Raw genomic sequence first — 27679 nt, 5'->3', positions numbered from 1 at the left:
CGGTCCCTAAAGGCTGTCCAGCCTGATCTAATTCCAGGGGGCAGGGAACCTGTCCTCCCGGCCATCGGGAACTGCCGCACTGTTAAATTTGAAAAGTTGTCAACAAGACAGGATTCTGTCATTTTTGGCCACTTGCTAGATTTAGGGGACATAAAGCCACAAAGCAATTTCAGAAATGCCCTGTTCGTAGTCTGTTGTGAAAAATCAGTTGTGCTACACACATGCACTAAGATACCTGTGAGAAGAGTTGCTGTATTTGAAAGGGTGTGTGTTTGGGCTTTGCTGCATGAGGTGCTTATTCCCTTAACTTTGCTCCACACCAACGGCAGTTTGCCAGTGCTTTACACAACGTTATCAGCTTCCAGAGTCTTTTCCATGCTAAGTATTTCTTTGCCTTTTTTTTTAAAAGAAGAAGGATAATGAACTATTAAAGAGCCAGAATGCTGCAAAATGCTACAAAATGGTTGTGTGTTTTTTTCCATTTCTGCTATACCACAGTGCCACTTTGTGGTTGAGTAATGGAACGTATAGAAAGGCAAAGGGGAAAAAAAAAACTGGGGAGGAGGGAATGCAAAGGAGCTGATCTTAATCCTACAAAGAATCAGAAAATGGCTGCCTCGGTGGAGTGGCAGTTTGCCCGACATGCTTCTCCGGAAGTCAGGTGACTTCATTAAACAGCAAGCTAGCCAACCTACCTAATGGTTTTGAGACTCAGTTTCCCCAGGCCAACTTATCCAGATTTCCATGCACTAAGCCTGTGGGACCACCATCACCCAGGGAATACGTTTCAGGGCACAACTTAAGACATTAGAGCACCGAGTACATTCAGACAGACAAGGCAGGTAAAGGAGAATCACACTTTGCTTCAGTTGCAATTCCGTCCTGAAAAACCTCCACCTTCCTTTTCCTTGTGAAAAAAACAAAACTGTGTATGGCTGAGAATCTTGGCCTAAAGTGATAATCTGAGAACAAAAGCAAAAGTGGGTGGATTGTTACACTGCCGGCCAGAGTTTAGTGAACATTTTATGTGGACATATTTGGTAGAGCCATGTTTATTTTTAGTCAAACTCATATTGATGCCTAGGATAGGAATAGGTACATAATTTTTCATTGGTCATATCAGTGCTGACCCTTTTTTTTTTTTTTTTGCCTTTTCTTAAAGATTAGAATTCAGCTGGGCTCACTTTCTTGAGTCCTTCATTACATCCTCTTCACAAAGTCTATAGCAGTTCCTCTTCCTGCATTGGTGTTCTCTTTATGGCAAGCAGCTGTGGTGTGGACTGATAAGTTTACATGTGGAAGACTGAGGTAGAAACCTGAATGCCAGCCATTAATAGCAACAAAACCATGAGTTTAGTCTATCCAACTATAGGCTGTAATTGCCTTCACAAGTGTCACAGGTTCTCAGGCCTTTATTGCATTTATCCCATGTGCAGCAGCTCAGAGAATACTGTCCCAGTTCACCTACCAACATTTTATTCACTGACTTAGGGCAGTAGAGGGGAGAGGAGTAACCTCGATAGCTTCTGTTTCTCTGGGTAAGTATGACAGTTAATGGATGCCTGCTTCTGGGATGAACCAGAAAGGCAGACAGCCTGTCCTTCCCCTCTAAGTCAGGGGTGGACTGAAAGTAGATTTAGCCAGGCTAAAGTTGAGCATGGATGGAGGTCTGCCTTTTCCCCATCCCACATACGCACTCTAGGACACTGGCAAGCCTTTATGGGCTGCCCATTTTACCTGCCTATTTGTTCTCCCCCTTTATCCTTCCCAGCCCCATCTTGTGTGCTCAGCCTTGGGATCGATCAGCATTCTGCATTTTTACTCAATATTATCCTCCCATGGAACAATGAACATTTCTATGAATTCTTGTTCACTAAACTTATGCGATGTGCTATGAGTTTTATTACAATTTGCCCACCTAGGCAAAACCAATACATTACAGGCACGGAAGAAAGTGCAAGGGGAAGGGCTCCTGCCCCGAGCTGAAGAGCTGCTGTCCTTTGTGTTGCTTCCAGCTTTGCCTCGCCCATCACCAGAACACCTTGCCAGGCCCTTGAGGCGAGCAGAGCATTGCTCCATACCTTCGTTTGTATGTTGAACAGAGTTCATTTCCGGGATCCAGGTTGGTGCAATTATCACAGGGTACAGCATGTTCTTTAACCTCATTTCAATACCTTAAGGAGACAAAATCCAGTGAGGTCAAAGCAGACATGGCAGGCAGCCAAAATGTGCAGGTTTACCAATGGAACAGCAGAGTTGTTATGCAAAAGCTCCAGCCCACTTGCCACCTGTCTCAGTGACTGTCCCATATTGACAGTGAGACCAACCCTCGGAGCCGCTTCTGCAAGATCAGCAAGAGACGGGCTTCGCGCTGCTCGCGCTGCAAGCTTATGGCCAAGGCCCAGAGGAACGCTTTCACTTACCCAGCAGTGTCAACAACCACTTTTGCAATATGTGATTCATATGCCCGCTGTTATCTTTCTTGGTAACATGAAGTAAGAAAATGCAAGCAGGGGCCAGGCCTTGGGATTAAGATACATGCACTGGAGGTCTAGAGGTGATGTTTTTGAGGAAATCCTATTGGTCTGGTTAGCACACACCCTTCAGCTGCGAAGTGTGTGCTTTTAAGATACTCAGAATGTAAGATGCGTGTGTCTATTTCCCAAGAGGGCGCAGGAAGTTGAAGGCACTCAGGAACCCAGATGGGGAACGAATGGTCTCCGAGCCAGAGCCGTAAGCAAAGTGTTTTGTGAAACACTAGTACGTCACAAAAACATAAGAAGAGTCCTATTGACTCGGCCAAAGTCCCATCTACTCCACATCCTATTTCTCATGGTGGCCAACCATGAGAAAGTCAGGAGCGCAATAGCCCTCTCTCAGTTTTTGCTGCCCAGACACTGGCATGCGGAACTTTTCTACATAAGGCATTTATTGCATTCTTGTCATTCCCAGCACAGAGGTGTTTGCGGGTTCTTTAGACAATGTTGTGAGTCTCTAAGTTTCACTTCTGTGTCTAACAAGCACTTTCAGAGATTTTTTTTTTAAGAGGAGGGAAATGGCAGCATTTGATTGCAAAAGTGAAAAAAGCACTTTTTCCACTTGTGTATTTGTTCTATTCTGCTATGCCACCTAGAGGTTACATAATGGAAAAGTGGTAAGAGAAACACTCCTGAGATCTCAGTTCTGCCAGAAGTAGAATAGAAAACTAAAGCAGACAGAAAAGCTGCAAGCAGCGCTCCACCTCTGAATCTGGAGATGGCATATAGCCCTCACGACTATTTGTGATTAATAGAACAGTTCTCCCTAAATCTGTCTGAAATCCTTTAAAAAGCCATTTAAGGGTCAAACAGTATGTTTTATGTTAATTGGGCAGCATGTAGATGACCCTGATCCTTTCTGTTATTTCAGTCTAACTCCGATTTGGATTAGGAACAGCACACTCTATAAGGGGAGGGTTAAATCTGGGGAAGCAAAGGGGTTAGGGAGAAGTTCTGGGACATGCTGGTTCTTATCCAAAGGAATGCTATGTGCACTTACACTAAAGTAAAGGAAAAGATCAGGCTCAGCAACATACGACCCATTTAATAATACCATCTGACCCTAGCCTCTTTTGTGGCAGTTAATTCTACAGTTTAATGTGCATGTTGTCAAGTGGTGCTTTCTTTTTACTGTCCCAAATCTCCTGCCTTTCTATTTCAATAGATCCCCAAAGATTGTAGAACTGCCTACTATACCAGGGGAGGGGGGTGGGCATAGGATATCTGGGATTCCTAGGTGGGAGACAGCATTCTGACCTTGGAATTGGGAATCACGCCCCACCACCTGCACGCACCAGCAGCTCTCTAATCCTGGGAAAGAAGCCCCTGGGAGGGTGGGGTGGAGAGGATACAGGAAGGGCCAGGACAGCAGCTAACCTGAAGCCTCTCCAGCCTCCTTTCCTCCCTCTCCAAAATGTTCCAGGTAGATAGGCAAAGAGCATACCTGGTGAAAAGGTAAGATAGGAAGATGAAGCCATTGGCTTCAACGGCTCTTCCCACTACACAGGATAACCATAACTCTCCTAGTGCAGGGGCCTACAGGCATCACCAGAGGCATGTGCCCATAAGCCCGTTCTCTCTGGCCTACCATTGCCACGTGGAAACATCTTTATTCTACCAGGCATTTGGCTTCCTGAGATGACAGTATTTAGTGAACTCATCCTTCATTTTACATTGCTGGTATTTAAAACAGCTGGGCCTGTCTTGTATTGTTTCAAGTTTTCATTGTCTTTCGAAACTGAGCCCCAAAAGCAGACAGACACACCCTCCTTAGTTATTCCATCGGCCACAGGGAGGCCACGGCATGAAGGAGAGAGCACGGTGGGTCAACAGGCATATCCCTGCTCTCTTCTTCGTGCCGTGGCCTCTCCGTGGCTGGTGGCACACAATTGGTGGGTCTGGCTGTGTTCCACTACATGGAGGCCAAAGGTCTGCAGGGTCCTAAACAGGAACTACGCAAGTACACAAAAGTGCAGAGTGCAGCAAGACTCTTCTCTCCACCTCCCAGGGTGCTGAAGACACTCCTCCGATCTGGGTAGTGTAACAAAGCCAGCAAGGAGAACATGATGGTGGGAGTGGGCCCGATCTTCTTCCTCACTCTCCCCACATCCCACTTCTCATCAAGGGGGAGTGGAATGACTGGAGAGAACACAACAATTGGCTCACTTTTCTTTACCTATTTCTATACTGCCCAATAGTTCAAGCTCCCTATTAAGGGGGAGCCCTTCATTAGATCTTTAAGAAGGAAAAGGAGCAATCTTGACCCTATAGGCATTTTCATTCTTGGAATTCTAGCACTGCGTTGTACTGGCAAAAGACCTTGGACGGGGCCAAGCACTTCTTCTTACCCACTTCTGTGTTCCCAACCACAAGCTTGGCCGATGGGTATTGAGCTTTGAGAGCCACCAGTTCCCTGAGGGTTGAGGGCTGAAACCACATCACACGTTCACCTTTGAAGCACAGCTGCTTTTGCGGTTTATTGTTTTGTGTCTGCGGAAACAATGCAAGGACTTCAAATAGTGATACATGGACAAATAAGCTTGGCTCTGTTCGGTTCTTGCTGAGACCAAGCTTAGGCTTGTTATCATCAAAACTATAGGTCAGTAGAAGAGATAGATTAAAAAAGATTAGAGAATAATCGTTATTGTTGCACTCTGGTGTTTCATTCTCTTGGGGCAGTACCAGACAAAACAACTCTATCACATTGATATAAAAGTCACCACAAGGTAACTTTGTCCTTCAAGACGGCTGTGATAATTAGTCTTCTTAAAGTCATTGTAGCTTAACATTTCCACGTTGGAGAAGAGCTTCACACAACCCTCTGCCACTTCCTATTCCAGGCATCCTCCATTTTTCCATATTTTCTTACCTCAGTGCTCTCAGGATTTGCAGAGCTAGTTAGAGCAGGCAACCTGGTTCACCTCACAAGTACTTGCAGGACTGGTATGAGGCCTACAGATGCTTACAGGGATTAGGGCCACTGAAGTCATGGAAACTAGTTGAAAGCCACAAGAGAGACCATGAAAGGCTGCTCAGTTCTGCCTAGTTTTGCCACAGTAGCACGAACCTTCGTGATGAACCTTCACGTTCTTGGGCTGTTCTGCAACACCTTCTTCCTTACTTTGCCTTTGTCCCTGGCCCTACCATGCTTTGTTTAGGCATCTGCTCCTTACCTTCTCCTGGCCTTTCCTTTGCCTCTAGTTCTGCCCTGTCTTGATGGTATCCAACCTTTGCTTGTACCTGACTTTGCCTTTGGCTCTGCAGCATCTTGCCAGGACCTTCATCGATCTCCATCAACCCCAGTCCTGGTGCTCCAGTTGTAGATAGCTGTTGTTGATGTTCCATAGCTGACCTATGTGGTCCATTGTTCAGTGGTATTTCAAACCACTGCACCTATTCTTAAAAATGGCCTGATCTGGCCGCCATGACGCATGCCTTAGTTGTATTGCATTTGGACTACAGTAATACATGGTTCTGCCTTGAAAAATTGCTCAGAAACACAGTCCAGCTGGTTCAGAACATTATGGCCTGATGCTTTACCAGGCCCAGTTCCAGGGACCATGTGACTCCCTTATTACCACAATTTCCTTGGCTACAATCTGCTTCCCAGCACAATTCAACAAACCAGATGTGACCCATATGATCCATGTGACATATTCTGCTCCACATAAATGTTCTTAAGATCTTTGAGAAAGGTCTTTCTTTCAAGACTGTCCCTTTCATGGGTGTGATTGGTGGCAATGCCAAAGAGAAGGGTCAATCTCAGTCTGTGCAACTCTCTCCCAAGGAAGGCTAGGTGTGCTCCTTCGCTGCTCTCCTTCTGCCCAGCATTCTGGCCAGATAGTTCTGGAATTTCTGGGCCTGTTTTCTGTCTAAATATGCACAGGGTTCCACCTTCAGTGCTTGTTACAAAGGTCAGAAGATCAAGGTAACTTAGTGACGCAACGTCCAAACAAGACATGCACTGTTTAACCATTCGATCTTATACATGCCTACTCAGAGGTCAGAGTGAGTTAAATGGGGCTTATTCCCAGTGCATATAGGATTGCAGCCTAATGGGCTTGTGGATTTCATGAGTGACAGAAATTAATTGATTAATTGGGCAAGATTAATTAGTTTTGGCCAACTAAAAAAGGTATTCAATTCATTGACCAACAGACTTGTTAAAATAGAAAGTCCATTGGTTCTTGTGCCTTCAGATGATGAAAGTCTAGAAGAAATCCAACGAATTGTGCTTTCTCAACATGGAGATGGAGGCTTGCAAACAGATGAAATTCTGTTGGCCTACAATTATTAAACAGACTGGATCTGTGCCAGAAACAAACAAGCTAACAAACCGGTAGGAGGATCAGAAGAAAACAAAAGGTAAATGGTGCCAGACACACCATCCTCAGCTGCACTAAAAAGCAATACAAGCCTGTGAAAAGCACTGGCAGCAGGCAAGTGAGGAAAGCCCTGAGCTCCAGTGGAAGGCGGGATGAGTGCAGAGGCTGAGGTGGCTTGATTTCAGCCATATCAATGTTTTTCTTCTCTTTACAAGAAGGAAAGGCTGAGGCACCACTGGATCCTTTGGAGAATAGCAATGCCTCCTTCTTCTCTTCAGCCCCCAGAAAATCCAAAACATCAGCTCTAAAAATGGCTTCTAGGCACCCTGGTTGAGGGCATGGAGTCCCAACAGCAACCTCTGAGCTTTTTCCAAAGACAGAGCTGAGATTCCAAGCTCTCTTATGCCGCTACTTGACAAGTTCAGTTGACAGGCAGCGTATCTGAGCACGGAGCAGGAACTGGACTGCATGGCCCTCTGGCCCATACCAACTCTACTGTTCTATGATTCTATCATACTCAACATATATAATAAAGGTCAAAGGTCATATACAGATTAATGCAAAACACCTTATTCTTAATTTTAATGTATTTGTATATGTGAAAACAAACAATGGAAATTTGAAAAATATACACAAATGTTTTCAACCCATTATTTACTTAAAAATGGAGTCCTTTAGTGATGGACATATTATATGCTAAGTAAGAGTTCCAACTGGCAGCTGTTTTAGCCTTATGGTCTTCTTCAAAGTGGTACAGATATAGGAAACAGTGCCCTAGTTAATCAAAAGTATGAGATGAGACAGACTTACATTAATTGGAGGGCATGTTCATGTATTTCTTTAGATACAAAGACTTACTGTGAACACTTGATCGATACAAGTCTGATCCACTGACCGTAAAATACCTCTGGCAATAAGAACAGTTATTCACTGTAAATGTACATGGCTGATTTGGTTTCTTCTTCCTCCTTACCAAACAACTGGGATTGCACTTTCACTAAATAATATCCTTTACTGAGAAAGAATAAATCAAACCACACAACACAAGCCAGAGTACTGTATGAGTATGGGCTGGGTGTGGGTTGGTACTGAACCAGGGGTTGTTGTTAAATTGCAGATTGCTGTGTGAAAGCAGCCACAGTTTGTTAACCATGCACAACTCAACAAGAAACCACATGTGTCATTGCTGGGTCCTGAACTGTGGATTGTTTTTGCAGCTGAGTTTGCACAACACTCGGCCCATAACCTGACCTGTTGTGTTGAGTGAAGCAAGCCAATAACTCAGAATATTCTGTCCCACACAATAGTTGTTGTGACATTACTGTATTTTAAGAGATTCTAATCATGAGAAGAAAGGCAGTAGATGTTCAGTTACTTGGAGAGCTGGGAATGAGAAGGGCAAGTTATATGTAGTTGCTAACTGTTACTAAACAAGAGTTATAAAATGTCACCTTGAATTGTCTATTTGGTCAAACATGGTTGTGACAATACAATGGGATAACTGAATTTCCGTCACAAGGAGTTCATGGGGAAAGGTCTGAACATAAATGTAAAAAACGAGCAAATTTCTGTGCCAAGTCTATCATTCCAGGATAAATTTCTGATAAAACAATCGCAGTCTATCTAAACATGAAATGAGAAGCCGTTTCAAAAGTACACTGCTGCTTAATGTCTTGGATTATCCACAGTGTGTTATTCGAACGATAACAATCCTTCTATTGTATGTAAGATTATTTAACCAAAGATTAAGAAGCAGTGAATAAAGAGTCCTTACTTCGCCTCTGATGGTTGAAACATATGCCTTTCCTCATGCACAGACTCTCTCCCTCCTTTGCTCTCCCCCACCCTCACTTTACTTCATTATTTAAATATGCCCAGTATTTAAGCAGTGCAGAAACTCAGTTCTGGGGCCAAAATCTTTCCTTGCTGGGTTCCCCTGCCTCACCCACTTTTTTCCAACAACCAGCTCTCTGGTGGTTTCCTTGCTTTTGCACAATTTTGGCATTCTGCAAGGATAAACACCCTTCTCCAAATGCTTGCTTACTAGTAGTAACAACTTTTAGCAAAATATGCTGATATATTTGGTATTTTGGCCCTGGCCACATTGCCTTCAGCTCCACTCATCACTGGAATGCAGCCCCGGGAGTTTTCCCAAAATGAAATCCTGTCCCCAAGCAGAAAAAGATTCAACACTCCTGCCCTGTGTGTGCACATGGATGTCAACAGGTATGCTCAAATCTTCTAAAGAGTGTGGAATCGTCAAGAAATGAATTTGGCCTCTGTGAGAAGAAAATGTACCTACCAATAACTCTGGTGGGAATATAGGCTCTTGTGTGGGATCCAAAGGCTGGAATTCAGATGGATTGAACAAGTTTGAGGTTATCAAGCCCTATAGAAGATAAATTGTCACTGGTTAGTGCCATTTTCTTTACCACTAAAAAAGAGTGCTACTTCTCTGGAGATCTTGCTACCAGCCAGGTCAGGCTCCAGGTTTCAGAAAGCCCTTGAACAAAGCACCCACCACAGCACCTCTCCTTTAGTAAGCCCAGCTTCTCCCACCAGTGTTGCCAGTCATTCTTGCTTCTCTGTCTCTTGCAGGGAGACAGCCAGAGAGCAAGCAGGCAGTGGTATCTACTGCTTCTCCTTCTCACCACCATCATTGTCTTTGTGAGGCAAGGATGAAATCCAGCAGGTCCTTGAGAGCAGGCCCTTGATAGATGCCCAGCAGGCCTCCTCTTAAACCCAGTCCTGCTACCGGTGTGGAAGCACAGTGCTTCCTGGTGGCTTCCATGGCCCTAATCTTGGAACAACTAAGGATGCAAAACCCCACCTACAATAGACTGCTCAACAATAAGTAGAACAAGAATGAGAGGACATATCCACAGGTCCTCTGGACTTACTGCGTGGTCATCTTTTCCATCCATGCAGCACCCTGCGCCATTGGCCTTTTTCCCACAGCAGCCCTGGCCCAACTGGAAAGAAAGAGAAGGATGTTTAATAAGCTACCATCAGAAAAATAACACTTTCCTTACATGCAGATAAAAAAACTTATGTTGTTCCTTTAAAAAAAATCATATTAAAAATTCTCTGCCCAACCCCCCTCCAAAAAAATGAAAGGTCATGAACTCAGAGCATTTTATGTCTCTAATTTGGAAAACCATGCTATGCTATCCAAAATGGTGTAAAACCACTAAGGTTAATGTCAGTTAATTTTTCTGTGTTCCCTCATTTTAATATATATATCTAAGTCTCTGGTAACAACCCACATCTTATTTAATCACTTTAAATCACATGGGTGTGTTGACTGAATTCTACATAGAAACTACCTTTTCCACAGATATTTGAGAAGATTTATGCAATATTAATCTAATATGGTTGATGGACAAGGGCAGGAACATATTTTATAAAAGATGTAGATCATTAGAAAACTGTGATTATTCCAACACCAAACTACTCCAAGTCAGATCATATTTTACTCAGTATGTCCAAAGAAAACTTGAACATAATCCTTTATATTTTCAGTTTTTCTCTTAAATCCAATAGCATCCTTTTTATGTCCCTTTCTCATGTTTTTGTTAGCCTTCCATCCAAAGAGGATGTTGTCTAAAAATATATATTTTGTGATTTTTAAACCAAATAACAATTTTCATTCTGGACTAGAACATCTGTGGTATTTTCCAAGCCTAAGAAACCTGTTTTTCTTGGGGCCAGTCTACAGAATGTATTGATATTAATGAAAGTAACCTCAAGTTAACTTCTCACCCTTTAGAAAAATGATCCTTCCTGTCAGTTTTTCTTCCTAAATCTGAAGCAGAAGGCTATTATATCCAGAGAATTTTGCACAGTGAATATTTTTTAGTACGCTTACATGTTGTCCTCTGGTGCTTCTTGAACAAGGACTATCCTGATTAAAATTTAATTGCTAATTAGTGATGCTTTGCACACCCTCTCTAAATGCAAAAGTTTAAATACCCAAAAGGCATGGTTACTGACACACATAATGAAGGTTCACCCTCTCGTTTTCCTAGGAGACCTCAGTCAGCTGATTTCCTCCTCTGATATTGGATGGCTCACATGAGCTGTGATTATGAGCTACTGAGAACATACATGGACAACAAATAATCATAAAGCAAGCTAAGCATGCGATCCTATCCACGTTTATTCAAAAGCCCTACTATATTCAACAGTGCATACTCAAATAGGATGAATACGGATAGGATTTCATATTAATAGTTCTAGGGAATCTGTCCATTTTAGCAGCGGCAGAAGGTTGGTTTCTCATTTTTTCAGTCTGTGGTTCAATTTGCCCTATTTCAACATTAGTCTGAGATTTTCTTTTAAGTTGCTGCCTCGCCTTCAGAGGATTATATAGGATGGGAGGCACATGGAGTAAAGAGGTGCTTCCATGGTTCTCTCAGCCTCCAAAACACGTAGGCGACTGATTTCACCATTCTGCCCTCACTCATATCTGTCTCTGCAGTGGAGGATTACTCCTCCCATCATCACCTCCCAGAATGCCTTTCTCCCTGCTGTGCTGGCCCCGAAATGACACTTGTGATGTCAGAGCTTCAGTCAGCAAAGAAAGAACCACACTGGCTATGGAGGGGAAAGAAAGAAAATTGGAGCCCTGCTCCAACCCCAGGGCACTTTTCCAAGGTTGAAGCTGGGGCTCCAAATTTTCCTATAGCTGTCTAGACAGAGTCTAGAGGCCACTGGATTGTGCCCTAAACTGCTTTAAAAGCCATTTCTTCCTACCAGTTCTTGGCAAACTACAATCCTAGTAATACATTTAAGCTGGTATTACAATATAGATTATAGTGTCAGTGCACAATAATTATACTAATTATAGTAAATTAATGTAGAGCATTAAACAAAAGTTAATTGTAATTTCTGGAAATATTTAAGGGATTTGAGAGGAAGCCCAATGCAACTTACCACTTTATTTTCCTTTCCAGCCATACAGCAACCAAAGTCATTTACTTTTCCTCCACAGCATCCGCCATCCTAAAGAGAAAGGAATGCTTCAGAATAAACCTTCTATTAAGGTTAACACATTTTAAAAGAGACGCTGACTCTCTTTCAATCAGGGGGCATGGATTGAAAACGATGGCCTCCCAGATGTTGTTGAACATCAGTTCCCACCATTCACTTGTTTATTCTGTTGTTTATGAGTGAAACCTCACTGGGCAGTCTACAAAGCACACTTTACGCCATTAAGGGTAATAATAAAAACAGAGGGGTAAAACATTATATAAAATCTGCAAGTGTAAAACAGAGTAGGAACCAGGGAAACAGCCAGCTGTAACACAAAGATCTAAGAATGCACTAAAGCAATGTTAAACCTAAACAGTGAAACAGCCCAGGAAAAGAAAATGATCTTCATCTGGTGCGGAAAACCAGGCAGGTCTTTCTGGAGAGGGCATGCAGCAACCTGGTCTGATCCTGAGTAGCAGCTTAGGTCCAAGCAGGTATATATAGAAACAAACAGTCCTTTAGTAACCTGGCCCCAGGCTATTTAGAGCTGAGTAGATTAATACCAGTTCTTTGAAATAGAGTGGCAGCTAGTGCCAATCATGGCATAATATGATATTTTGGGCAGTCACCATTGACCATCTCACTACTCTATTTTTGGACCATTTTCAAAGGCAACCTGATGCATAATGCATTGCAGCAATCCAAAGGAATCGTTACTGGAGTGTGTATAAGTGTAACCAGGCTATCTTGTTCTTTGTAAGCCGTCCAGAGACTTTTAGTAATGGAATGGCAGAGAAAAACTTTAAATAAATGAAAAATTAAATTAAAAAAATCTCATTCCAGAAAGGCTCAAAGGCAGGACCTTTGCCCAAGCTGCTACAGGGGCTTTGGGCCTCCAAGGACAGTGCAGGATCCAAAAGCAGCCCAGCCTATGACTTGATCCAATAATCATCCTTGAATATTGTCATGCTGGCTGGGACTGATGGAAGTTCCTGAGCTTCTAGAAACTTCAGGTTATGGATAACACGCTTTACCCATTGTTAATGGGGCCATCCTCCCGAGGAAGCTTCACAGCACAAAAGTTACAAATTCGCAGAACAAAATCTGTATGAGGTAAAAGCTCTAAAGCAGCATAGGAATAGAACTAAATAAAACCAAGGACCAAAAATAATGCTAATCACAAACAACATTCAGCCTAGGAAGAGCAATAAGAACAAAAATTTGGAAGCAATGTGTACCACAACCCAAGATGATCCTCAGAAGAGGAACAAAAAGTCAAAACTCTTTAGGTGCTTTGCAGCGGCTGCAATGTTATTTATAATAATGATCATTATTATTTATATTAACATCTACAGAAGGTGTGGCCTGGGGGTTGCATTCTAGGAGAAATGAAAACGGCTCCCAGGCTGGCTGCAGTTGCCCACCCCTAACCTAGATTGCTCTGGTACGGCTGCCTACCGAACACAGAACTATCAGAGCTGTAAGGACTCCTATGGAGTAAAGATATGCTCCTGGGCAAGGCTCTGCTCACAAGCAGGACATTCCTCAGGTGCTGATGGCCTGCAAGTGTGCTCTGGATGGAGCTCTGAAGGTTCAGGCTCAAAACCTTCTGTGACAGGCAGAGAAGAATGAAACAATGTCCGTGTGTTGTTGTTTTTTGCTGGCCTGGCACTGCTCTGGAACATCTCATGTGTGGACTCCCTGCTGACCTTGCCTAATAGCCTGGAGTTCTGTACTTGCATCACTGTGAACAGAACACTTATCTATTAAATAGCATGACATTGGTTAAAAGCCCTGGCAGATCTGCCAGGGCAACGGGGAAGCCACCAAGATTACGGAGGTTGGGTGCTGGGCTAGAAGGAAAACTGGTGGATAGCTTTTTCTGCTGATTCCCCCTCACCTGTTGCCATCACTTTCACTGCATTACCGTCATTGTGACCCATCTTCCTCCTTGCCCCTACATCTCCAGTGTCTTCCCAGACATGAAACAGGCAGCAAATGGCCTAATGTTCAATAATTACATTGATTGATTGATTGATTGATTGATTGATTGATTGGATTTCTGTCCCACCCCCTTAGCCTAAACTAACTTAAAAGCAACAGCCCTGCACAAGAGGCCAGCAAGCTTCCATTACACCAAAGATGCAAAGGTGAGGACCCATCCTACATCCCTGCTCATCCCCAGCAAATAGTTTACTTCTCCCACACCTGGCTCTCTTCTGTGGATATTCCACAAAGCCTTGATGTGCCAGCACTGGGAGGGGCAGAGACACAACATTCTTAAGATATTTTTGCCCTGGGCTTCCCAATAACCTGAGCATATAATAAATGGCTTTTTTGTTTTGATTTGTTTTATCTGTGCTCAATGTCTCTTGCCAATGTTTTCTGAGGTAGCAGCCAAAAAGAATGTTTTCAAACTGCTCTCTGAGTACTTAATATTTCACTGCCTGTGTTCATACCTTCTGTTCCTACAGAGAGAACTACAGCATGGTTCAGCCACTGTCTCTGAGCAAAAGTTAGACCAAGTCCTTCCCAAACTCTGTCTTTTTATCTGTAGCCTCTTACCTTTGCAAATGTCCTGTACCCCTCCAGAATAGGCCTGTATCCTGTACAGCGGCAAAGGTTTCCTGAAATACCAAATCAAGTTGCAAAAGTTAGGAGTCACTTAGGACATAGGAGAAGGAGATGGATTTGTAATGTTGCCTCCGATCTGCCTTGTGAAATACCTGGCTTTGCTTCCAAAGTAGTATTTCACAATGGGGGAAAGAATAGCAGCAGTGGAAGGCCAGGTAACTTTGGAAGACGGGGCTCCAGCCTCACAAAGCACTGCACCAAGCCCAGGCAACACGAAATCTCTTTGAACTGACTGCCGATCATTCCCATGTGTATCTCCTGAATCACTATTTATTTATTTCTTAATGACTAGCTGGTACTTTTTGCATGATCCATTCGGGACCTCTCAAAGATTCTGTTAGGGCTCAGTGCTGAAAGAGATGGGGGAATTCTGTTCAGCATCTTTTTTCTTGGGAAATTTCATTGTAATGTTATAGCTTGTTTTTCTTCTGTGACCTGACTCCTTCACCAATGCCAGATTAATAGGATTGAATTTCAGGGAAATGTCTACCCTTTGTTTTAAATGTGCTGCCTATTCAGCTGGGTTAAGCTGCACACTGGATTAAAAATAGGGCCATGGAAAACACAGGCTGAAACGAGACCAAATCATCTTTACCTTGGAAAGCATCTTCAATCTCCTCCATTTTAGGCGCAGGGTGATTGCGAAGCAGTGTGTACATGGACATGACGATGCCAGGGGTGCAAAAACCACACTGTGATCCATGGCTTTTTGCTATTCTTTCCTGGAAGTGAGGAAAAACCTATAACTATCATTGCTGTGAAACTTTGTGTAATCCTGTGGTAAAGCTGTCCTCAGTTGAGTTTCCCAGGAGCTAAATTAGTTCTTACCAGAGATTGGTAACCAGAAGCAGGTCAGATGCCCAATTACCTAAGTAATAACCAATTGCATATACTGTCCTGTGACACTTTAAAGAATCAGAAAGTATTATTGACATTAGATACTCTTTCCCAAGATGGTGCCTTCCGTATATGCTGCAGTACAACTCTTATCATCCCCAGCCAGCATGGCCAATGGTGATGCTGGTTGGGGATGATAGGAGGTATAGTTCGAGCACACCTGAAGGACACCAGGTTGGAAAGGGCTGAATACTAGAATGCAGTTCCTCAGATGTCTGACGTGTTTTCCTGATATTCAGCTGTAGATGCATATAGCTGGGCTTGGGGGAACAATTCTGAATAGTGATGTCAGAGGAAACATACGGACGGAGGCATTTGCATTATAGGCCATAGTCACTGGCAACACAATGGGATGTATTTTAATCACACTATAGGCATTACTTACTAATACCAGATTTGGCCATAGCTCAGTGGTAGAGACATGAAAAAGGTCCCATGTCCAGTACCTGGCATCTCCAGGTAGCACTGGAAAAGATCCTGCCTGAAATGCTGGACAACCATGCCAGCCAGTATTGAGAAGACTGGCCTAGCTGGACCAAGGGGCTGATTCTGCATAACGTGGGTTGCCATGGATTGTTTTCCACACAGCCACAGTTATTAATATAATTGCCACTGACAGTAATTTCCCCACTGTATTTCTTTGGACCTTACTGTTTACAATCCTCCTGCCATAGCTAACTCAGGACAACACTTCAGGTAAACTATAGAGCTTTTCTAACAGGGATCTTAATCAGGTGTTAATCCACTGTACTTTCTCCCTGTTTTGTTACAGAACTGGCACCCAAGCACTATGCAAGGGATATTTCCTTTCCTGATTTCTGCTTCAACAACAGATTCTAGGTATAGAATCTGTTATATAGCAAAATAACACAATTACACAAGTGGAAGATGAATTTGCTTTGACAAATACCACATTTTCAGATAGCACATAATGGCAGAAAATTTCTTTAGACACAAGCAAAACTGGAAGGTCTCAATGTCATCTAAAGGATCTATAAAGAACTGAAAGTTGTTTTTACAGATTACTTTGGTGATATTTTTAAGCAGGGTGAAAGTAAAAGAAAAAATATTTGTCCATAATTGTGCTATTCCACAACAGCAGCAAGAGCTTCAGTAGTGAACAAGCAGGAAAGGAAAAGTTTTTGAGGTAGTGTTCAGATCTATGATGAAATGGAAAGCAATGTAAGATTAGCCTTGTATGGAAAAGTCCCCTAGACTTACATGATTTTTACTTTTGAATGCTGTTATTTTAAGTAGGGTAATAATTCTTTATTCTACATAGGATTATCATTGGATATGACCCATGGCCTGGAAAAGGTCCAATGAAACCATGCTGGCTACAATTTAGTGTGCAGGAACAAGCCATTTAAGGTACTTTGGGCAAATACAAATACAATAGAAGAGCCCAGACACTGTATACAAAGTTTCCACAGTTCCACAGCTTACCTGTACTGGATGCAGTCTTGTCTTCGTGCTTCCTATGCCTTCAACAGTAGTTACTGCTGAACGGTGGAGAGCACATATGGGGAATAAACACGCATTTGCAGTATAGTGTCTACAACCACGTTAAGGATCGATACTGCTCGCTTTGTAAAATCATTTCCTTGTAACATGAAAAAAGGATGATGAAATCATGAAGACCAACAGTGGAGAGCTGAATGCTTCAGTCTTTGCACCGAAGCTGCATGTGCATAAAGGAAATTCGTCTTTGGGTTGAATTTGTATGTAAGTCAGATCACGTATTGTTAACCATCCACGTGTGTCAACCCTCCTCGTGAAAGTGGAAAAACCGCAAATATCTCAGCCCCCCACCCACCCAAACTCACCAGCACTCCTCTTTGCAGCAAGGAAAGCCAGAGAAATTCCCCTCTAGGGATGGGCAGCTCAGGAAGGCATGCTTTGGACTCCTCCCTCTCTACCCTTTTGCTCCCTCTCTCTCTATGGTGATTATTATTTTCTGCAATAATTTTAAAAAATCAATAGACTTTATGGCAGTTTCTTTGTAAGTGCAGGTTGTTGTAACTTGGGGGTCCATAACTGGGGGACTGCTGGTATCCTAGTAAAATGTGCAGCTGCAGGCAGAAAAGCCAATGTGGTATTACATGACAGTGTGCCACTCGCGTGGTGCGATAGATGGGAAGATGTACTCCCACCCAAAGCAAGTAGGGATTGCCTTAGATGCAAATTTGCACACATAAATGAACATTCATATCCCGTTTGTGTCCAGGGTTCTCAATCCAAGAAAGGAATTCTTGTAGAGAGAACAGCTTCCACACATATGTCTCTTTCCATGGAACATCTGGAAAAGTTGTGAAACTTTTTTTCCTAAGAAGTGAGCAATGCAAAAATCGTGATTGATAAAGTCCTAATGCCAGCAGTGTGAAAATAAACAATGCCATATAGAAACGGCACCCTTTGTCAGCCCCATTCTGGCTGTGAATAATAGTTGTTGTCGTCTTGAGGGCTCCAGGATGGGCAGGTTGTTCTAAAGACTACCCAAGAAATCCAGTGATATAAGTTCTTGCTATTCTGAAGGGAAAATTAAGATGAAAGAGCGAAAAGGGAAAGGGAGACTAAGAAAAGACTGAAACAGAGGAAATATCATTACTGATTCCTTAGAAGTGTCATGTATTGTTCACTGTACACTGGGATATTGAACTTTAAACTGCACAGTCTGTCATATAAAACAAATATTAAGCAACTAAACAAGGCAATGGGAAAGGTACTGTGGATACACAACCTCATCAGCTGCTTTCATTAACATGAACGGACCATGACCGCTTCTAGAAAAGCCAGGTCATTGTGTTGTGTAGACCAACAGCTTGATAGCAATCAGACGCACAGTCTAGAAGGGCGTCAACAATCCACAACTGCAATGGACTTGAAAGAGATGCATTTAAAAACCTTTCCTATCAATAGATCTTACTGTGACTTGGAATGGAGCCAAGGTTTTGGGAAGAACAAACTTTGCACAGTAATATTTTTTCAACCACTCAGTTTCTGGACTCATTATTGCAGATGTTTACATTCCAGACTTGCTCTCCTATCTCACCACACATTACTCAAAGGATACATGATTTTCTTTTGAAAGCTGTCAAACTTGGAAATCATAACAGTGCAGGCACCACATCCACCTTCTCCACAGCCCAGCTTGGTTCCACATAGGCCCACTTGTGAAACTGAAGTTAAGGAAACTATACCACTGGTCATATAACAGACTCACTTTGGGTCCAGAGGAACAGAATGGATTTTTAAAGGTAGTCTCAAAATGTTTACTCCTAGGCTGGGTTCACATGTCACATTAAGCCATGGTGGCTTGTAATCATACATGTCCAAACCTGGAGAGGTTGTCATGGGTAGTTCTATGCAAACAAGTCATCTTGAGAATATATGGCTTGTAGCAGGGTTGGTAAGGAAGGGTGGGTCTTAGAGTGGCTTAGTGTGATGTGCAAATCCAGCAGGGAGGCCTTTTTCATGGGATCTTGGATTAGAGAGCTGGCCATCTTGTGCAACAAAAGCTGCTTCCACACCTTATGTTCTCATTTGTGCTCCCTCGTTCTTTCTCAGCCCTAGGATGCATTTCTGTTTGTTGTTCTTGTCATTTCTGGTAGGAGTCATGAAGAAGGAACACCCATGAGAGCCCAAAATGTCTTCATATTTTTTTTAACTTACTGCTTCTGGGAATTTTGTGTAAATTTCCACTCTTTTTATTGGCACATTTTTGCCTGTTTCAGGCAGGATGCCTACTGCCCTACCACGCCAAGCATATGGCCTTCAGAAATATGTTTAGGATTGCAGCCCCAATGCACCCAATTTTGGTCATGATGATCACGCTTATTGAGGCAGCTTAAATATACCTTAACCAAATAAATACGACTGTACCCTTTCTTTCAGTTGCTCAACTCAGCTGGTGCAACCAAAATGTAGAATTAGTGTGCACAAGCTATATTCTATTGGTTATATACCCATGACTGGAAAAGGAAATTAAATTAGGCATTACTCGTTCAACATGAAAGTAATTGAATATTTACTTTTGACAGACATTATGGATGTCAGCATATATCTCTGGATGGCAAAATGCATGGTATTCTCCTCAACAGAATTCTGAATTCGCTCAGCACTGCAGAGTCACTTGCCCGTGGCTTTACAGCCCAGCTTTTGATGAACACAAAAAATCCTGATGGAAGGATTTCCTTACTCATTCATGTTTCCCCCTCTGAGCATCAGCATCCTAGAATTTGTTAAAATACAGACTTTCCCCGTGCTTGGGACTGTAGATAAATTGTTGATTTTTCCTCTCTGATTCAGAGTTTAGTCAAAATTAGAAAACTATTCCCCTCCAGCCTGTGTCTCTACCCACCTATTTCATCTACTGATCACCCGCTTCCCTTTCTTCCCCTTTTAGTAAGCATCACTCACCACTACCAGTAATGGTGGCAGTTCTCTTGTGGTGGCAAACCATGAAGAGATGGAAGGGAAGGGCCTCTTCCCAGCATCTGGCATCCTACAAAACAGTATGGCAGCCTATGGGAAGAGCCATCTATAGAATTTAGGCCATCAATCTTGTGGGGCAGGGACATCATTTAAACTAATCTAGGTCTAAACATGGTGGAAGGAATAGGATTGGCCCAGTTAAATTCTCAGAATTCAATTAAGACTCAAATTTCATAGCACTTAGACCCGTCCTGCACCATCAGACAACTATGAAATACTTCGATCATTTAAAATTTCATGGAGTACATGTTGTCTGACATTAGATACATTTCCTTCGAAGGTAGGTTAGCAAAGTAGTTTCTGGATCCACGTCTCTTTCCACCACCTGAAAGACAAGAATTTTTTAAAATAAATTGCCTGTGCCTGTGTGTGCGTGTTTATGCCACAGATAATGTCAGAAACAAGGTGGGTGTTGAAACTTACCTGCAACACTTTGAAATGTCAGGAAATTCTAACTTTTGCCAGTGAATCTCTGAAATCAAAAGCTTCAACCATTTCTTGCATGATCCTTCTGAGGTATTACTGTGTCATGCAGTAGTACCAAAGCACCATTAAGTGCTTTAAAATTGTTTTTACCTGTTTGCATTTTTACTTTATGAAAGTATTAAAAATACTTTAATGAAAGTGTTGATCGTCACCTTGAACGGGACCTATGAGAAGGAGGGCATCAGCTGATCTTTCAGCTAGGAAAATGATCGCCATCCATAGAGAGCTTCTTGTGGTCCCAGCAGAGTGTTCCAGGCACCAAAGGTTTCTTTGGATTTTTGAAAGGACACAGTTCTAAATGGATCTTCACAGTTGCACAGGGCTTGGTTTGTACTGCCTGCTGATAAGAAGACCCACTGAATTGGGCAGGTACTTTCTGCCAACATCAACATAGCTTTTTTCTCCTGTACACAGTACAAGAAAGACAGGGCACAAGTAAAGATATGTGCTTATTACAGCAAGGTAGACTCCTTGGCACCTGAAGTTACACTGAACTCCTACACCTGGTTTTGCTGCCCTCACAGGGGTCAGGAGCTTCAGCCAATGCTTTTCTTATCTGAATCATGGCTCTTGTCCAGTGCCTACTTCCATATTATGTTCAGAGGCTTTCTCCACAGACTGAAGCTACATATCTACAAACCACAGATGCTATAAGGTCTGGGGTAGCCTCCTGCATCTTCAGCCACCTGCAATTATTTTCCAGGTGTCTTCTGTGCTCCACACAGGCTCCTTTTCTCTTTGGTAGGCCAGGCCAAGGCATTTTTTCCCCCTCCTGAGCTGGGGCAGCAAATGAGGCTCCTGTATCGCCACCATTCCTGCACCTGCCCCACCTTGAATAGGTGCAGAGTATTTAAGGCTAGTCAAGTCATTTTGGCACTTGAAGCAAAGAAATACAGCAAGCATCTCTCCTCTGTTTTGCAGTAAAAATATAACAATATTAAATTAAATAACCAGCAGCTTGCTGCCCTTTCATGACATGAAAAACTCATGCCTTATGTTGCCTAATACTACAGTCAGCACTAACTTCCAAAACTGCACCCTGGTCTAAAGTAACTTATTTGAAAACAAAAGATAGTATGGACTAGGACCACATAGGCCAATTTGTGCCAATAATGGTTTGTAATCCAATGGTGTCCATCTGCCAGCACAACAGGCACTAATGGTGGAATAGATTTCCTCTCCCCACTGTGAAAAAGCATGTCACAGCCCTTCTCTGGAGAAGTGATGGATCCTCTGGATAAGATACGGGAAGGCACAGGAGATTGCAAAGGGGAAAAGAGAAGGGGAAATCACATTGCATGTATGGATGTCCACTCATGCCCTGATGGAGGCCACCCATTCTATTTACTGTATTTGAAATGTTTTGGTGCAAAAAAGGATGGAAAAATGGGAGTAGCCAAGTTAATACTGGGTGTAAGATTGGGGAGAGACAGTGACACAAAACTGGAAGAACCAGTTGAGTTAACTCTCAATTTAGCTACTTGGTTCCTCTGAATCTCTTCACTGATTCCTCAACTTGGAAAGAAGCTGCATGGAGCTCAATTAGGCATGAACTGTTGATCTCTTCGAGCAGAATACCAGCTCGAATTGCCAGCAGAAGTTAGAAGAGTTCCTGAGGTCAGAAGAACAACCTAGTGCTAATCAAGGAATGTAGAACAGCTGAGCAGAAAGTTCTCAGAACTGTTTTGGCATGACTTTGGAGGCCTCTGGGTCACAGCTCACCTTTTAAGCTGTTGTCACCTGTTTTGTGGCCCTAGCTGTAGAGACTGTGCTCCTGGGAGTCTCAGGGGGAGCCATTTCCCCTTTCCCACCTACCACCTCTCCTCCAGCAGGCTTCAGAGGGCAGGCAGGAAGCATTGCCTTCAGTCTAACTGGCTTCACAACAACCAAACTGGAATGAAATGGTTGCTTCCTGATTTCTCTCTTCTGCCTACTGGGAAGAAATGGGTCCCCCAAGTTAACAGGTCTCCAGAGAACACTAGTGGGCATAACCCCTCCCTACTTTTTAAGCTGCCTTGACTCTCCAAAAGGAGAAGTAATTTTGGACTGGTGGACTTTTAATCTGAAGAACTCCTGCCAACTAAGCCTTGATCATCAATAATTTTGCTTGTTCTTAACTTTTCTTACTGGCTATCAAACATGGAAAACTTTGCCCTTTAGTTCAATAAACAAAATTCCTTCCTGGCTGTAGGGCATGGAGTTTTCTTTTGTTATTAACAGATGATCTAAGCACATTTCTCAGGTACTCGCATATGCCAAGATGACCATGTGCTCTTGGTCATATCCTTGCACCAAACTAAAAAAAGTGTTCAGTAGCATGCAACCAAAGAGAGTCAGGCCACAACTGTGTGTCTGCACACCATGCAATTCACTGTCACCAAGTGTGGCAATGATCACTAGCGAAGGTCACTTTTTAAAAGGGGGACTAAACAGGCTCGTGGAGGACAGGCCTCCGCTGTGCCAAACTGGCTGTGAGATGGAACCACCACGCGCAGGCTCAGTATCAGTGGCTGTGGGGCAAAGCATGGGAGAGGGCTGATTGCTTTATGCATAGCTGGTGGGCTTTCCTAGAGGCACCCTATGGAAGCAAGTTGCTAGCCTAAATGGTCCTTTGGTTGGATTCCCCCAAAGCTCATTATGTGTTCAATGTCGTGACAATAATTCAAGTATCTACCAGAATGTTACAGGCCAGACTATACGGTATCTTAAACGTGGTGCTTGGCCCAGCACATGTTGCTTTGCTGTTTGTAAATAGCGGCGGTGAGGGCACCCAGCAGAGGGAAGGGCTGAGTGATCCTTTATCCTGGAGTGGGCAGCCTTTTTCTACCAAGGGCCACATTCCTTCATGCATAATCTATCTGGGGGGCCAGGGTGGGGCCTGGCAGAGGCAGGGTCTCAAACTAAGTGGGTCACTCCTCTACCTCCTTATCTTTTTCTCTCTTTTTGTCACCCTGTTTTCTCTCCCTCTTCCTTTATGCCCAGAAAGCTGCCACAGAAGGGATACGTTGCTCTTTTCTGAACTGTCTGTGTGCAGCAGATGTTTGAAAATAGACTGAGGGCACATGAAATCGGATGGGGGCCACAAGTGCCGTGCCCTTGCTTCACCCCCATGTTGTCACCCCAGTGAAGATGCCCCTTGAAGCTGCTATTGGCACCCACGGCAGCCTGCCTCCAGGTATAAGCCTGATTTCACTGAGCCGCTTTCGCTATGGACAGTGAAAGGAGAAAGCGTGGAAGGAAAACAGTGTGGAAGGAAAAAGAAGATTTTCATGATTCCTACAGCTGCTGTTGAAAGGGAATAGATGCACTAGGGCAATCCAAGTTAGCACAATGCACCACTTGGCTCTTAGTCTGACATCATCATCATCATCATCTAGCGGGGGACAAATTTTGTGCAGATGAGCTGCTAACACTTTTTCTTCAAACAATTTTTTCTCCATTCACCTTCTCAAAAAAATACTTCCAGATGTAATCAAGCAGCAACAGCGTGCTATCACAGGCCAACAAGGAACCCGATCTAAGCTTCTGATTTTGCAGAGAAACTGAACATATGTTTGACACATCAAAAATTATGCTGATGAAATACCCTCGTTTGGTGGAATACTATTACAGCATGTATTCCTATATGAAAGGCATATCTTATCAATTGTTCCCTATCATTCAGCCTTGAAGTAGCACATGACAAACAATACTGATTATTTGCTATGTCAGGGAGCCAGAAATAGAGACAAAGTAACCCCTTTCATCCACAAAGTGCAATATAACTTGTTCTGCTCCCAGATCTTGGTAAACATTCCCAGGAGCGTGTTGAACTGCTGCCCCTTGCTTCTAACCTCCTGTTCTGGTAGCATTGACTAATAATCCATTCCTTTCCACAGTGGCTTTAAGGGATTTCTACAGCAGAGCCTAACCTTGGGACTTTCGAGTTATGGTTATGGAACTAGCACAAGTCTGTCACAATATCAGCCCACTATATTAGGCAAGTATCTAAAATAAATAACCCTTTAAGATCAATTTCCAAAGGTGGGCTGGTGGATCAACATTAGCAACACTGGAGAAAGCAGCTCAGGCAGTTTCTGGATTGCAGAAGGCAATGCTGTGCCCATGTACACCAAGACTCCCTGAACACCTTCATTGGCACCCATCAAAGTGCCCCACTACCCCCCCCTTTTCACAATTAATACATTTCCTTATCAGCAACCAGAACTGCTGATAAAATAGATTGCTGTCAGTGCTGAAAAGTGTTTAGTTCAACGGAGTTGAGGAGTGTGTTTGACCTCCGGCCCCACCTCTGCCTTGTATTCAGGTGTTTGGGCAGCTTACCTGCCCTTTGCCGCGCCTTCCACGGCAGACATTCTGTGGCAATGGTCCAGGCACTTTCTCAAACTGCCTAGTGTACCCATGGCCCCAGCATGGTTGCTTGGCCCTCTTCTAATTCATGTAAAACACACTGCCAATGCAAAACCCACGAGCATAAGATGAGAAGGTGGCCTCCAAGAGTGTGTGAGGAGGGGATTCATTATCTGAATCCCATCCCTTCTTAGATGGCCAGAACTTAGGCATGATTTCTGAACAGGTGAAGTACCTTTTCACATATTACATAGCAACAGAACCTGGTTGGCCACAAATCAGACAGCTAACAGGGAGCCAATCCCTCTTCCCTGGTGGGCATGAAGCATGTGCATTGACTGCCTTCACCCTTTCCACATGTGCAGTTAATATATCTGAAGGTGTGCAGCATCCAGAACAACCCAGATGCGCATGGTCCTCATGGAGGGGAGCACCTGGGCTGAGCATCCATCACCACCTGAGGAGCTGGTGTCCCATGTATCAGTGGGGCTCTTTATCCACGGCAGCTTTTGTGCTGAGTTTATAGGAGCAATCCATGGTGCTGAAATCCACCTCCAAAATAGGTTCACTACCAGGGAGCACCATGGATATCTCCTGTGATGCTCAGAAAAAAACCTGCAATGGCTAAGGAGCCCCACTGATGTAGGAGTTGACTACAGCATCCCCTGGTAACCTGAGTCCAATCTAACCCAGAATTGTCTGCCCTGATCTGGTTCATGGGATCAGGCTGGAGACTGATCAGGGATGGGGAGAACTGACATGGGCGAAGGACTGTCAGGTGGAGGACTGAGATGGGGGAAAGTTTGCATGACCCAGGCAATGAGTCCTCCATGGGATAGATATAAATCCACAAATAATTATGGAAAAATGATGTGTGAAAGTGAGGGGTCCAACTGTACCTCTGTATATCAGGATAGGCATGAGCTAGGATCCCTATTATGCTCCATACTTCCAGCTATTTAAAGAGAGAGCGATGAAGGATGTGTGCTGCGGAGATCTGAAAAAGCAGCAGGGGAGGCACGTTTCGCAACCTCTTGACTGCTTGAGCAAAATGCCAGCAGTCACATTCTGCTTCCTAGTTGCAGCCACACTACCAGCTCAGAGCCAAAGCATCCACCCCTGTGGGAGGGCAGGGTGGTGGCTCTGCTCTGTGATTTGCTGGGGCAGCTCAGTCTCATCTCCACCCCTGCCCTTCCCAAGCCTGCCGTGCACAAGGAAACTCTCCAGAGCTGCCAGAACACCTAGGACACGTGTTATCTCTGTGTGTCACCAAGGTCCTGTTGAGCAAGGAGAGTCCAACTCAGCCGACGTCAGCCGAAGCGATGGGCAAAGGAGCAGAATCCCTCCAGGCCAAATCAGCTCAATCTAAGCCTTTTATGCTGTACGTGGAGGGGAGATGCTGCTTTGTTTCTGTTTATGCACAGCAGTCCTGGGGCCACAGTGAAATCTCCATGGGGTCAGGCAACCCTGATGGCTTGGAGGTTCAGGCAGAGCCTTTCTGAGCAGACAGAGCATTTGGAGGCAAGGACCTGCCTCTAGAGCACTTTAGGAACAGAATGATCCACCTGTCAGCCCACCTTGGGCTGCCGCTGTGGTAATTGCAAGCACCTGATCTCTCTCTGCAGCAGAGAGATGTGCTTGGCTTTCTGGGGGCTGTTGCATTTGCTTTGGTAATTTAATTTTTGTGTGGGCAACAGTCTGGAGCTTTTCAGCTACAAAGCAATCCAGGTTAGCTTGTTATGAATTGTAGAAGGCATCACACCAGGCATGCATGAAGAGCTATTTACAGTGTATGTATTCATACATGTTTTTAAAGCTACACAGGAAATATTTGCAGCATATGGGTTTGCAGGCACTGCTTTAGTTTAGCAGGATTCTCTTGGTAGCCTTCTTCAGCTCTGCTTCACTGATGATTAATTTAGATATGACATATCCTTATTAAATTAGTGCCCATGTTTTTACTCTAAAGTATGCAACCAGCTGATCAGTATGAAATTAAGAATCTGCAGTTCAGGAAGAAAGATTAAAAATTGTTGTAATTACATTTATGATCCATCCTCATCATTGATGCCAGGAATATTACCAAAAATAGTAACAGTGACCTTTTGACCAATATTCCATTTTCCTTTCTTAAATATGTGCCAGTTATTAAATGAGGCAGTGGGGAAGTTGAAGCTCTGCTTTCCCAAATATTAAAAGCTGCACAGCTGTTTCAGGATTGTGCGGTCCTCTGAAGAGGGGGACAGAGCAAGAACAATCCCTGAGCTGAGATTCAAAGCAACAAACAGAAATGTTTAATGTGTAGTCTCCCCTACCTTCTTGCCATTTACAAAGAAGACAAGTTCATCCTTCTTTTCTGGAACCATCCTGTGCACTTTCCAAACTCCGTCGAGTGTGGGAGGGTATCAGGTCACACTGTTTTGAGTAGTCACAGCACTGCAGCAGTCTGAATCCTGGTGCTACCAACCCAAGCAATATGAGTAGTCTTTAGGAATCTTTAACCCTATTTCAACATTGGTGCCTTGTAAGAGTCCAAGTTATATAAGAGCCACCCAGAGGCGTGCCAGCTGCACTTGGCTGTGCTCTAATGATAGCACAGGAGAAGTTGAAAAGAATAAAGTCACCACCCCTTTCTATGGCATGAGATTAGATGGGATCTCTCAAGTTCATGGCTGATTCAGTACATACATAGGGATGGCCAAAACTTGGCAGAAGAAAGTGTCACTGGCCATTCTGTAGCACTATGTAGCTGTTACAGAAGAATTGTCCTCTGCATATATTGGTGAATCAGGTTACTGACTTACTAAAAGGATCAAAAGGTTGGAACAGCTGTCCCGTGAGGAATGATTGCAGTAGCTGGGATTTTTAGCTTAGAAAAAAGGTGAGTAAGGGAAAACATGACAGGGGTGTACAGAATTATTCATGAAGTGCAGAAAGTAGACAGAGAGGCATTTTGCTACCTCTCTCACAATACTAAAGCCC

General features: G+C 43.5%; 1 protein-coding gene across 1 annotated transcript in view; it reads right to left on the bottom strand.

Annotated features, from left to right (window-relative positions):
• The window catches only part of XDH (xanthine dehydrogenase), a 66827-nt gene extending 39746 nt beyond the window's left edge, over positions 1-27081 (bottom strand). Inside the window, exons 1-11 of the mRNA XM_044437029.1 lie at positions 27013-27081; positions 20129-20186; positions 18441-18537; positions 16814-16922; positions 15066-15192; positions 14402-14463; positions 11798-11866; positions 9766-9834; positions 9165-9251; positions 4886-5027; positions 2082-2174 (exon numbers count right to left, since the gene is read on the bottom strand). Of these exons, the coding sequence (XP_044292964.1) occupies positions 2082-2174; positions 4886-5027; positions 9165-9251; positions 9766-9834; positions 11798-11866; positions 14402-14463; positions 15066-15192; positions 16814-16922; positions 18441-18537; positions 20129-20186; positions 27013-27063 (964 nt within the window). The 5' untranslated portion in view covers positions 27064-27081. The remainder of the gene's footprint in view (positions 1-2081; positions 2175-4885; positions 5028-9164; positions 9252-9765; positions 9835-11797; positions 11867-14401; positions 14464-15065; positions 15193-16813; positions 16923-18440; positions 18538-20128; positions 20187-27012) is intronic.
• Between the last annotated feature and the right edge of the window lie 598 nt (positions 27082-27679).

This window comes from Varanus komodoensis, unplaced genomic scaffold, assembly GCF_004798865.1.
Source record: "Varanus komodoensis strain SLA01 unplaced genomic scaffold, ASM479886v1 scaffold1, whole genome shotgun sequence".
In the NCBI taxonomy this organism is placed as follows: Eukaryota; Metazoa; Chordata; class Lepidosauria; order Squamata; family Varanidae; genus Varanus; species Varanus komodoensis.
This window is presented reverse-complemented; position numbering and strand designations above follow the sequence as displayed.